Source organism: Vicugna pacos, chromosome 11 (assembly GCF_048564905.1).
Source record: "Vicugna pacos chromosome 11, VicPac4, whole genome shotgun sequence".
NCBI lineage: Eukaryota > Metazoa > Chordata > Mammalia > Artiodactyla > Camelidae > Vicugna > Vicugna pacos.
This window is the reverse complement of record NC_132997.1, coordinates 93,569,269-93,581,815: the sequence shown is the minus strand read 5'-3', so window position 1 is coordinate 93,581,815 and position 12,547 is coordinate 93,569,269. Positions and strand designations below refer to the sequence as shown.

Genomic DNA, 12,547 nt, shown 5'->3' with positions numbered 1-12,547 from the left:
ATAATGTCTAGATGACAGCGGAAGTCCAGGCTCCCCAGGTGTTCTGCACCAACAGTGTGGGGGAGGATGGGCTTGTTCCTGCATGCCTTATCTTCCCACTTGGCCTGCTCTGACAACACCCTTGACGGGGAGGGGCTGGAGTGGCTTGAGTGGCGGGAGGGGGGACCACAGTTTTTCCTGTGGTGTTTGGCTGAGGGGGAGTGGTCATTGTCCAAGAGTTTTCGGTCTTGCTAGACTATGCCTTTCTTGGTCCTTTGGCTGGACAGAGCAGGCTCTCTTAGGGCTTCTAATGTGGTCTGTACTCATTGATGTTTTTGAGTTTCCAGCTTCTCTAGTATGCAGTCTGGACTAAATGAGGCAAAAAAACATAAATTAATGAATTAATGAATTAAATAAAATAAGCAAAAACCAGAGAACTCACTACCATGTCATTCTTTGACTCCTGAAGTCCCTAGCTAGTGTGTCTTCTTTCCACTTTACGAAGTTTTCTAATGTTTATTTTATATATAATATTCAGGATTTTTTGTTGTGCTTAGTGGAAGGGATACAGACAAATATGTCTACATACTTATTTTTTTAATTCAGCAACATGACCTGTACATCTTTACCCACAGCCACAAATACAGACCCATCTCACCAAGTTTTGCTGAATGGATGTCCTATAATTTGCATGAGAAGTTTTCTATGAATGGGCAATTAGGTAATTTCCAACTAGTGCTAAATAATGCTGTGCTTTATATACACATAATATATTATAACATGTATATTTTATATATATAATATCTTTGTGTATTTTATCCTAGTAATAAATTGCACATTGTGGAATACTAGCCAGAAGATAAGCAACTTTTTTTTTTTTTTTTTTTTTTTTGCTCATTGCAGTTTTATTCATAACAGCCAAAACTGGAAACCCAAATTTCCATCAACAGGTGAATAATAAGCACTGTTTACCCCAACAATGGAACACTACTCACAAAGAGAAAGAGCTACTGAAACAGAAGTACTCAGCTGAGTCTTCAAAATGTGCCAAAGTGAAAGACGACAGACACACAGGATTACGTACCATGTGCATCGATTTACGTGTAGCCCCAGAACAGGCAAAACTAATCCATGCAGACAGAAAGTGGTTACTTGGGACTGGCGTGGGATTAACCGGGAAAAGGCCAAAGGGACCATTTCTGGGTGAGAGAAATGTTATTTTTCTTGATTGTGATGGTGGTTACACAAGTACATTGATATGTCAAAATTCCGTACACTTAAAAATAGGTGTTCTACTGTATGGAAATTGGACCTCAACCAAAGTTGGTTAAAATGGTCTGACAAAATCTGCTTCTATACCACCTGAAACATCTGGTGAGTTTCCCAAAGGGTGGAGTACTGTATGCTCTTTTTGAATTATTTACCCCCTCAAGGCTTCTGGCATTGTGGGAATTTAAGACTCAAAATACACCCTCATGGGCAAAACATTGTTTTAAATCATTTCAAAACTGGTTGTTTTGTTAAATGTTTAGATAAAAGAAATTAAGAGGCAACAACTTAATAGTCCTGCTAGACAGTTTGCCGCCAGGTGACAGAACTTGCCTGCTTCTGACAGCCCCTCCTAGAAAGGGAACTGCCACATCTCCCGTTCCGCAGGTTCCCGCTCCAGGATCACTATCCTCTCTAGCTGATATGTCTGCTTCTCTCTGGAGGCCAGTTCAAGTGTCACCTCTGCTGCAAAGCCGTCCCAGACCCCCACGCCGAGTAAGTCAGCTCCTTACCTACGCTCCTACACGACAGGGACACATGCGTACTTCCACTCAGCATGCAGTTCCCCCATCAAGCTGTGGATGACTCGAGGTGAGCAGTCTTAACTGTTCCCCAGTTTTAGGGCTGGTCCTTGTAGAGCAATACATTTTCAAATCAATGCCAAAGCGAGCCAGAGAGCAGGGAAAGGGAAAAGAACTGGAGTCAGTCATGGAACTGCTGAGACAGGAAAAAGTCATGCAGTGCACCAGGACTGTGAGCCCTTGGAATGAATTAGAAAGATGCACAGACAACTAAGTGAAGACAAGGGTCCCCTCAAAAGTGGACAGTCTTGAATAAGCTCTGATGGCAAAAAACACAAGGGGTGCTAGTCTTACACTGGCCTCACTGAATGAAGTGCAAGCAGAAGCCAACAAAGGGGCTGAGAGGGAAGTCATTTCCAGTAGACCAGAAGGCTATATAGTGTTACAAAACAGAACAACAAAAAGAACATCCAAACAGGTTTTTTAAAACAGTACTACAGAGAGGACAAAGCCCAGCACACAGCTCAGGCGCGCTCTTTCTATACCTCACCCTAGACTCCAGCGACACATGAATCCATCGGATATGCTCACTGTTCTCCAGGAATTAACAGTGTAATAATGGAAGAGATGGTACAGAAAACACAATGTTGACATATGAAAGTAAGTGCACTAACAGGTGAGTGAACAATGAGCAGCAGAAGCAGAGGCGGGGGAGCCGGCTGGGCCCAGCAGGGGGCCTGAGGCGGGTCCTGACTCGTGCGGGGAGCCAGGTGAGGAGAGAGCGACATCCAAGCGAAGACCAAGGCGAGGAGGCTAGAGCGGCTTGGCTGAGTGGGAACGTCTGGCAGTTAATGGCCAGGAGTTCACCGGTGGCAGATGGGGCTCCAGGAAGTGCAGGGAGTTTGGAATTTATCCTGAGGACAACAGGGAACCAATCCGTGGACTTGGACAAGGAAGTACCTTTCTCCAACTTGCCTTTCTGATAGACCAAAATTTGCTAAACAATCTTCTTTTAAATAAGGTGAGATACACACTTCTGAACTTGACTGGAACAGGATTGAGCTCAGGGGCGGTTGTAACGGAGCAGTAAGATACAAGAACCTTCTCTCCCGGCCCAGCTCCTGCCCTGGCACTGTGCCAGCTCAGCCAGTTGTCCAGTCGCATGGCTCCCCGGAGGGTACATGTTCCCACAGAGGAGGATGGGGGCCAGCACTGCCACAGTGGCTGGCAGGGGTCCACTGCGGAGGCAGCCCCGCCTGTGACGCAGGGAGACGCAGACCAATCCATACTTGCGTGAACCAGGCCTCCTTGCCACGCGCTTCCAGACCCCACTCGGCAAGGTGGAGGGTCATCACTTACGAGTCCGTGTGCTCCCCCTGACCTACATACTTCTCACCCAAACGTACAGGGGTCTTACTCAAGGAAAGTCCCTCCTGGTGAACATCTTGTTACTTTTAAAGTTTGGAGCTGAGCTGAACTCTTTCCCATACTGGCTGCATTCGTAGAGTTTCTCTTCAGTGTGAATCTTCTGGTGCTGAAGGAAGTTTGACCTCTGAATAAAGCCTTTCCCACAATAACTGCACGCATAGGGCTTCTCTCCAGTGTGGACGATCTGATGCAGCAGGAGCTTGGAGCTCTGAATGAACGCCTTCCCGCAGTCCTTGCACTCGAAGGGCCTGTGCCCCGCGTGGATCTTCTGGTGCTCTGTGAGCTGCGCCTTCTGGAGGAACGCCTTCCCGCACTCCTTGCACTCGTACACGCGCTCCCCGGCGTGGACCTTCTGGTGTCGCATGAGGTACGAGCTCAGAAAGAAGGCCTTCCCGCACTCACTGCACTGGAAGAGCTTCTGGCCAGTGTGGATGCGCTGGTGCTGGGTGAAGTTGGACGTCTGGCTGAAGCGCTTCCCGCACTGGCTGCAGACGTACGGCCGCTCCCCGGTGTGGGTGCGCTGGTGCTCCACGAGGTCCGAGCAGTGGCGGAAGGCCTTCCCGCACTCCTGGCACTCGTACTGCCGCACCTCCGTGTGGCTCTGGTAGTGCCGGACCAGGCGGGAGCTGCGGATGAAGGCCTTCCCACACTCGTTGCACTCGGAGGGCCGCTCGCCTGTGTGAATCCTCTGATGTCGAATGAGCAGCGAGCTCTGGCTGAAGCCCTTCCCGCACTCCTTGCATTCAAAAGGCCTCTCGCGGGTGTGAACCCGCTGGTGCCGGGCCAGGTCTGCGCTGTGACAGAAACCCTTCCCACACTGGGCGCACCTGAACGCCTTTTCTCCCGCGTGCGTTTTCTGGTGCTCCCCAAGGCCCGCGAGGTGGACGAAGTCCTCCCCACACACGTCGCACACGTAGAGCCTCCCTCCGGCGTGAGCTCGCCGGTGCTCGGCAAGGCAGGCGCTTTGGCCGAACCCCTCCCCGTGCACGTCGCGCCAGTGCGGGTGGGCCTCCCCTTCTATAAGCTCCCTCTGAAGTATGAGGCGGTTGGAGCTCAGGACCGGGCTCCCCCCTGACCTACCACCCACCAGGGCTGCTTCTCCTGCTTGGATCTTCCAGTGGGTGACCGTCACTTGCTTGAAACCTGCCTCCTGGGAGGCACAGCTCGGCAGGCTCTGCCCTTCCAGGTTTCCCAACAGCCCCCTCAACCTGAGTTCGGGCCCCCCCCCCAGACGCAGGGGCAGCAAGCTCCATCACCGTGAGGGCTTCTGATGTTGCCGTCTGCAGATTTCCATGCTCAGAAATTCAGAGTCTGGGGTTGCCTTCGAGTCACCTGTCAGAACCCGGCGCCCAGCGGCGAGAGGACAGCACGCACCCTGCACGCAGACCGGGGTCCGCCCGCCCCGCAGGCCAGCCAACCAAGATAAGCAACTTTTGAAGGCTTTTGCTTTTCTAGAAAAGTTCTAAATTTATACTAGGCCTAAAGTGTCCATATCCCCAACCTCGACCCACACTAGATCTTGCTCCCCAACTGCCCTTGAAGGTCATTTAACCCTGTAGTTACCTCTATCTTTCTTTTTCCCTTTCAAGGCTCCCTTGCTCCTCACGGTAACCTGGTTCAGGTGTGCACACATGCTGAGTGAAGGCGTGAACTGTCTGGGATGACCTTGAACTTGAACTGCACGGGGGTGCCTGGCCTCCACAGCTGCTCTGCTTGAGATGGAAACATTCGAGTGAAGGAGTAAGGAAGGTTCAGATAATACTGGCGGTCCACAGATTTTCTGCCCCTAGCGTCTGTGCTTGTCCATTTTCAGGCATTCTCAGAAAGTAGAAGGAGAGGGCTCTCCGTAGACTTTTCCTTAGAACCTGAACACTGAGCCGGAACATCCCCCACTACGTGGAATCCTCAAGCAGGCATCAGCTTCTAATTCCTACTTCATTAGAGGGCCTTACTGATGAGCATTTAGTCTAATTTTTACAATGTGAGATATTTTGCAAAAAGGACTTTCAAATATAAAATGTTATGCACTTCAAGGGAGCTGAGTTAATCGTAGTTTTAAAAAAATTCTCCTTTTGCTATAACTTCCAATGTTATCAGCATTCTCTGTTGATAAAAAGCAGAGGAAAGTTTCTCCCTAAGACTCTAACTCAAAGCCTTCTTATTGGTCCTTAAAACCTGCTGAGTCCTGAGTAGAAACAGAAGACAGCTAATTCTCAAAACCAACACCTTTCATGTGTTCAAAAAACTCCAGCACTGACCTGCCTCACCTTTCCCCCAACCCAATCCCTATGCCCCAAGCCTGAGAATTCCTGCCCATTTAACCTTTACTGACAGGTTTGAGTGTCCAAACTCTTCATTCACTTTGCATGTCTTCTTGGAACCTTTCAGCCACAAAATCCAGAACGTAGCACAAAGCTCCATTTTATAATCCTTGAGGGGTTTGGGGATATGATCCTAGCATCTTATCCAACAGGCACATGCTGGAGCATCTGGGCCCACCGGAGAGCGTTGGCTCTGCTCCTGGCCTTATTGCTAAGCTGTTGAGGCTCTTTGACATCCAGTCTTGTCGTCTAAAGTCCTGTGTCCCAGGTCCCTCCAATTCCCCTCAGTTTCCTTGGCAACTTGGCAGCATCATTGCTGGTTAAGGGCGCTGACACTCTTTCCTCAGCAAGTCACCAATAAAACATCCCACGGTCTGCCTCTGCTCTCGGTCTGGTCTCCATGATGTCTGGGACCCTCTTTAGTACAGGCCTCAGGGGCTTCTCCTCACTGCAGACCCACCAATGACGATGTATATCAAACCGCAGGGTTATCCGCTCTCCCAGGGATACCGGTTTCCTCCTCTCTGCAAAGTGGTGGACATCGATCGAGAGATAACAGGGCCGCTGGGTGAGACCCTCGCTTGGGCAGCAAGGAAAGATCAGGATCAATTACCCAGAAGGGGGTTCAGTCACAAAGATGGAGGAAGACACCCTCTGGCCACCCACAAAGATGTTGCTTTTTCATTTCTGCTCCTCTGCAGTTACACTGAACCCTTTGCCTGAGTCATTTCCTCAAATAACTGAGAGCAATCTGTCTCCGAAGCCTCAGGTCACTTTGTTCAAGTCCCACTTGCCTCCTCCCTGAGTTGTAGTTACTTAAGTTCTGTCTTATCTCTGCTGTGGGGTGTGAGCACTTTGATGGAGAACACTGACCCTCTCCCCTGCCTCCCCCATGCCTGGCACATCTACACCACCCACATGGGCCACCAAAGGTCACATAGCAAGTCAGGAAAAGAGGGATGACCCGAAGATATGCAGCTACTAAACAAGACATAGCCCCAACTATCAAGAGCTGAAAATAGAAGACTTCTAAAACATGGCATCTTCACCCGAAAGAAGAGATTTCTAACGGTGGGACCCTAGGCCAGGGGACAGACCTGGGGAAAGATGATTAGGCCAAGGGCTCTTTTCTGAGGTTTCATCCCATGGTCATTACCAACTCCATCCAGGCATAATTCTCCCTCAAGCATATCACTTTTCATTTTTCTTAGGACAAACATGCTGTATTGGCTTTTCATTCAGGAAGAGAGGGCAAAAATAACCTTTAATTTACCAAGAATGCTTTTTAAATGCATCAGCTAACTCAGGACTATCAGGAAGATAATGATTCTCTGTCCTCATAATTATGGAATAAATTTCAGCCAAGACAAATTTAAATGTTGTTCGTGGGCTATTATTATTTTGGGTTTTTTTTTAAAATTAATTTCGCCCATCATGAGTAAGCCACTGGCCTTCCCAGCTCCGGACTGTTCTTCCAGTGTCTCTTGCCTTGGTCAAAGCCATTCTCAAACAGTTTTCAGCTAGGTGATAAGAGATGGACCTTTTTCTCCAGCAGGGCAGTGGCTGAGAGCTCTGAAGTCTGACAGTCCCAGGCTCACATCCTGGCTCTGTTGGTACTTGGCTGTGTGACTTAGAGACTGCTTCTTAACCTCTCTGTGCCTCCTTCCCTTATTTGTAAAGTGAAGATAAAGATGGAATCTGCAGGGTTATTTAAAGATCAAATGAAATGACATATGTGAGGCACTTATCAAGGGCTGTCACATAGGAAACTCAATGAATCTTAGTTATTATTATTATTCTGTACGAATGTGACATTATTTTTGTTGTATTGTTACTAGGCCTCATGTTATCTCATTCCATCCTTTCTCCCTTTATCAAGCCTTTATCCCCTATGGTTTGGCTTTTCCTCCCCCATGTCTCCCAGTTGTGGCTGAGTTGCTACTGAGGGCAAGAGAACCAGGAAATGTTCCTGAGGCAGGAGGGAAGGGGGAGGGCACAACCACTCAAGGGATGACAGCAATTTAACACCAAAATGGTGGAAGATTCACCTCCTAGTTAGCCTTTAGGATTAAGAGGTTTGGCTTCTAGTAGACCTTGAGCTTCATTATATGCTCTTTGTAACAGTATGATAAATAACATGCCCACAGGCGCCATGACAGCTCCAAGGCTAACCACAAAAGGCCAAAAATGGGCGGTGGCCCAATTCCTGGGAATCCCAGTCCCTTCCCCAGGGCATTTGGAATGGTGTGAGAAGCTACTGAGCCCATAAAAACTGGCAACACCACGCCTAGCAGCCTTTTTTCACTCCCTCCTCTTTGGAGATGGCCCGCACTCTGTCCATGGAGTGTGTACCTTTTACTTTAACCTGAGCACCCAATCCCCACACTTCTTTCCTTGCCTTTCTCTTGCCTTACACTCTATGCAGTATGTACCTCTCTAAATAAATCCACCTTTACGCAACTGTGGCTCGCACTTGAATTCTTTCCTGCGCGAAGCCAAGGACCCACACATGGTCGGGCAAGTCCCAGGGGCTCAACTGAGACCTGGGACATGGCCCTCCTCACGCCCCAGATCCATTTTCCTGCATCAGTCCCTGTTGGTGCAGTTGTAGGTGCAGCTGGAAGATGGGCTGTGGGTCCTGCCTGTGGGCTCAATGGAAGTCTAGCCTGTCCTGGTGCCTTTGCCTGCAGCTCAGTGGCAGGAGCTCCTCAACCCCACAGGTTCCCAGTGAGGCCAGGGGCACCCAGCTCGGAGATTCAGCAGGAGAACCCTCCAATCCCAAGCCTCTCAAACCAGTAAGTACATTACTTCCCACCAAGGATCTGAGGTGATACACCAGGACACATGCAAAACGCACAATAAATGCAGTCGCTTTCCCGGAACACGGATTACTCTTGGAAGCTGCGGGGGACAAACGTAATGTTTAATACTGAAATAGAGGTGCATATGTGATGGCCCGGAGGGCAGAACGATGATGACTTTCAAAGACATAACCTGGAGGATTTCAGTAACCCTGCAGACACGTGGGGGACCAGCTCAGACCACACCCCTGGCTGTGGCCTCTGATGGCCATCAGGGTAAGTGTGGGGCCAACTGATGTCCTTCAAAATACAGCGACCCTCATTCCTGGGCTCTCAGATGTCCGCCTGTGATCCCTCAGTAGATAAAGCACATGCTTTACAGGGTGTGTTTGCTCTCATAAACTAACAGCTCAGGCTGGTTCCTTTCAGCCCACGTCTCCAGTTTGTCAGAGTCAAATACTGCCACCCTTCATGGACCCTAAACTTCTTACCTCATGTATAACCAATCAAAAAACTTGTACATGAGCAGATTACACAGCCCCCAGCGCACTGTGTTCACCAACTGCTCCCCCTCATAAAAGCCCTCAGCAGCCAACCCCCAGGGCTCACACGGGCACCTCTCCTCTCTATGGCCCGCTGCTGTCTGTGGTAGTTCACCTAATAAACTCCTTTTCTATTTTCATTCTTTGTCTTTGGTAAATGCCACTGGCCCACCTTGTCCCCCGACAGTAAGGTCAAGGACAGGCCAGCCCACAAGGCCTCTGCTGGGGCTGGGGGATGAGGTCCAGAAGCGTGGCTCTCCTCCATGCCATCAGACCAACTCCAGGTCAGGGAGGCACCAGGTGGCTTATGATGGGTTGGGCCGTGTCACACCCCGCTAACGCCATCCTGCCTCTGAAACAAGTCTTGCTGAAGCACATTTAAGTCTTGGCGGGCAGGATGGTTCAGAGAGAGGAGAGTGCAAAACAGCCACGTGACAGCGTGAACGTCCCACAGAGCACTCCCACAGCGTCACCTTCACTGTCAGGGCCTCTGCTTCCCTGCTGAGCGGCAGGTGGGGTCATGGGTGCGGTACTGATTCTGGAAGATGCGAGAAACCCAGTTTTGAGTTCAAGCTCTGTCCCGTCCTAGCCATGGGACAAATCCCTTCACCCAATCCCTGGTCCCCTCGCGAGTGATGCGGGCCTGGCTAGAGTGTCCTTGTGGGTGTGAACGTGAGATCGAATGAAATGCTGTATACAGTCTTGGCCATTTGTAGATCTTGGTCTATAATACATAAGTGAGGAGCATGCATAGAGAAGAGGAGGGTGAGGCTAAGGAGAGTGGCCACTTAACCCCCTCCCCTATTCTCTCCTACAGAGGGCCTTTGCCCATCCCTTACTCACTGGGGGCCCACCCAGCCTCCCCAGTGGACACCTGGCTGTAGGCATCCAGTGTCTGGAGACAGGCACAGAACTCCTGCCGCAGCCTGGTGTCAGTCACCCCGGCAGTCCCCACACTGTACCCCTTATGGCTGAAAAGGCGGGTGGGGCCGTCCATAGCCATGGGATCTGAAGGACGCTGTAGAAGGGCTAATAGAAGGAGCCCCAGAAAGTGCCCCATCTGCCCCTGACTGCAGGCTTCATACGATATGTAAGTGCCAAGTTTCTAAGGGATTCTCCAGTGTGTGCATCTCCCCTTGACCTCTGTCCTGGGCATCGGGCCTTGGCTTGGGCCCAGGTTGCCACTCCCTGGGCCACTCCCTGTCTGGCAGAGGCCCCTCCTCTCTCCTGTGCCCTCCTCTCCTCCTCTCATCCTGTGTCTCTTTGGCTCCTTCCCTCCCTCCCTCTCCCAGTCCAGCCTCCAGTGATGGTCAGTCTCTGCTCTGCTGGATTCTGGGGTGCAGAGCCTCCCAAAGACCTGCATTCAGGGGAGGATACTTAACATTCAGACCTTTCCCACCCTGGAGGTGAACAGATCTCCTAGGCATTATTCCATAAAAGGAGATCATATAATGAAAAACCCCCACATACCTTGGCTTCTAGCTGCATGTAGATGGGGACTTCTATCCAACAAATATTTACTGAGTACCAGGCACTCTTTTAGGTACTTGGGATACATCAGCGAAAAACACAAAGATCCCCGTTTTAGTTCTCTGGAAGGCTATGTTCCATCTGGGTGAGGTAGGAGGGACAGATAGTAAACAATAGACGTAATAAATGAGGTATTGAAGGTGACAAAGTCAAGCCAAGTAAAGCAGATTAGGGATGCCAAGGAGGGGAGGGTGTGGTCAGGGCTGGCCTCATGGAGAAGGGGACACTTGTGCACACACTTGAGGGAGGTGAAGGAATGAGTCGCTCAGGAGAGGCGCCCAGGCTGGGCTGTCTGCGGGAAGAGCATCCCAAGAGCCTGTGGAATGGAACAGTTTGACCTTTTTTTGCTTTTTGTATTTAATGGAAGTACTGGGCATTGAACCCAGGACCTCATACATGCTTAGCACGGATTCTACCACTGAGCTAGACCCTCCACTGGAATATTTAAACCTTCAGGCGTTAACAAGACAGCACCTAGATCTTTGAAAATGGTTAAAACCAGAAAAAAAGACAATATATTAGCTTCAAAATGTAAAAAGTGATACTACTAGAATCAATAAACATTAAATTAAATGTCCACACACAATGTAACATTTTGTCAACTTCCTTAATTGTTGAGTTCCTTAACTGAGTGTTAGAACATCTTGACATTTAAAGATAACAGAGGTTGGAATTCGTTCATGTCACAAAAAGTTCCCAAACATACATGATTGCTAAGAAATCATAGACAGTTATACGTTAACTATTTATTACAGCTAAATAATTTCAAAAGCAAAATTATAAAAGCCCTTTTGAAATTTATAGTGAAATATATTAGCTTTCATGTGGAATGGACTGAGCTTTCATATGTTTGATAAGGGGCAGAACCTCTGAAAATAAGACTAGGTCCAAGATAATCTTAAAATAGTTCTGCATCTAATGTTCAAATCGTCCCACAGGAAAAGGTCAAATTCAGTTGCCCTGCAATATGCAGTGTGCACCCCCTCCACGCAGAACTGGATCCTAGTGCGTTGAGTGAATGAGCTGAGGCAGTGCCGAATTGATTTCTGTATTTCCCTTCATAAAATTTCACTTGCATATGGAATCTCATTTTTCTGATTGCCTTTCTTGTCATTTCTGGGTTGGGTAAGTACATCTCCAATTCTGGAAATACTTAGGCAAGGTGATGGGGGAGGAGGGAAAGTAATGGCGACCCTTCCTCCCACCCAGGCAATATACTAAAATTCACAGGATTTACTCATTGGAGAAAATCTACCTGGGCACTTAGCAGACACCTACTGTGTACCTGGCACAGGGCTCGGCACTGGGGTCCAAGGAGATATGAGATCATCTGTTCTTGAGCCATCATGCCTCAAAGCTCACTGTGCATGACTGTGCTGAATTAGAAATTCAGGTGCTTTAGAACAAACGGCAAGTAGTCAAGAAGAAAGGGGCGGCGGGAAGCCCCCTGGAGTTGACAGAAGAGCTGTCAGCAGACCTCCCCACTTCCCAGGCCACCTCACCCAGGGAGCAACTTCCTTATTCAGAGAACATTTCGGCACACAGTCCTGCCTCTACCTGCCTCTAGACCAGTGGTTCTCAAAGTGTGGTCCAGGGACCAGCAACCTCATAATTGCCTGCCACCTGTTAGAAATGCAAACTCTCCAGTCTCACCCTGGACACTCTGAGTCTCACGGTGGGGGTCCAGCAGTCTGTGTTAATAGCCCTCCAGGTGATCTTGATGCAGGCACACTCAAGTTAGAGAGCCACTAGACAACAAGGTCCTACCGTATAGCACAGGGTGCTATATTCAATACCTTATAACAGCTTATAATGAAAAATAATATGAAAAGGAATATGTATGTGTATAACTGAACCACTGTGCTGTACACCAGAAACTAACACAACATTGTAAACTGACAATATTTCAATTAAAATAAAAAAGAAGAAAGAAAAAAGTTAGAGAACCACTGCTAGAAGCAAGGTTATCTGTGATGATTCAATTCTTGTTCTGACATCACAGTTTCAAGGCACAGAGGTTACCTTTGACTCTGGGGAGCCCTAAGTCAGGGAATATTTCCCCCCAAAGTCATCAATAGCCCTTTTAATGGATGTGGGAGGCAGCATGATGCATTAGGTAAGCGTGCTTTGAAGCCAGGAGGTCTGTGTTCAATTCC

General features: G+C 48.9%; 1 protein-coding gene across 1 annotated transcript; it reads right to left on the bottom strand.

The window, feature by feature from the left end:
- Positions 1-2,534: 2,534 nt before the first annotated feature.
- On the bottom strand, positions 2,535-9,864 carry LOC140699922 (uncharacterized). Its single transcript, XM_072972406.1, is given in 4 exon segments — positions 2,535-3,213; positions 3,216-4,425; positions 4,427-4,477; positions 9,736-9,864. Coding segments are annotated over 4 exon segments (1,479 nt in total). The 3' UTR covers positions 2,535-3,124.
- Between the last annotated feature and the right edge of the window lie 2,683 nt (positions 9,865-12,547).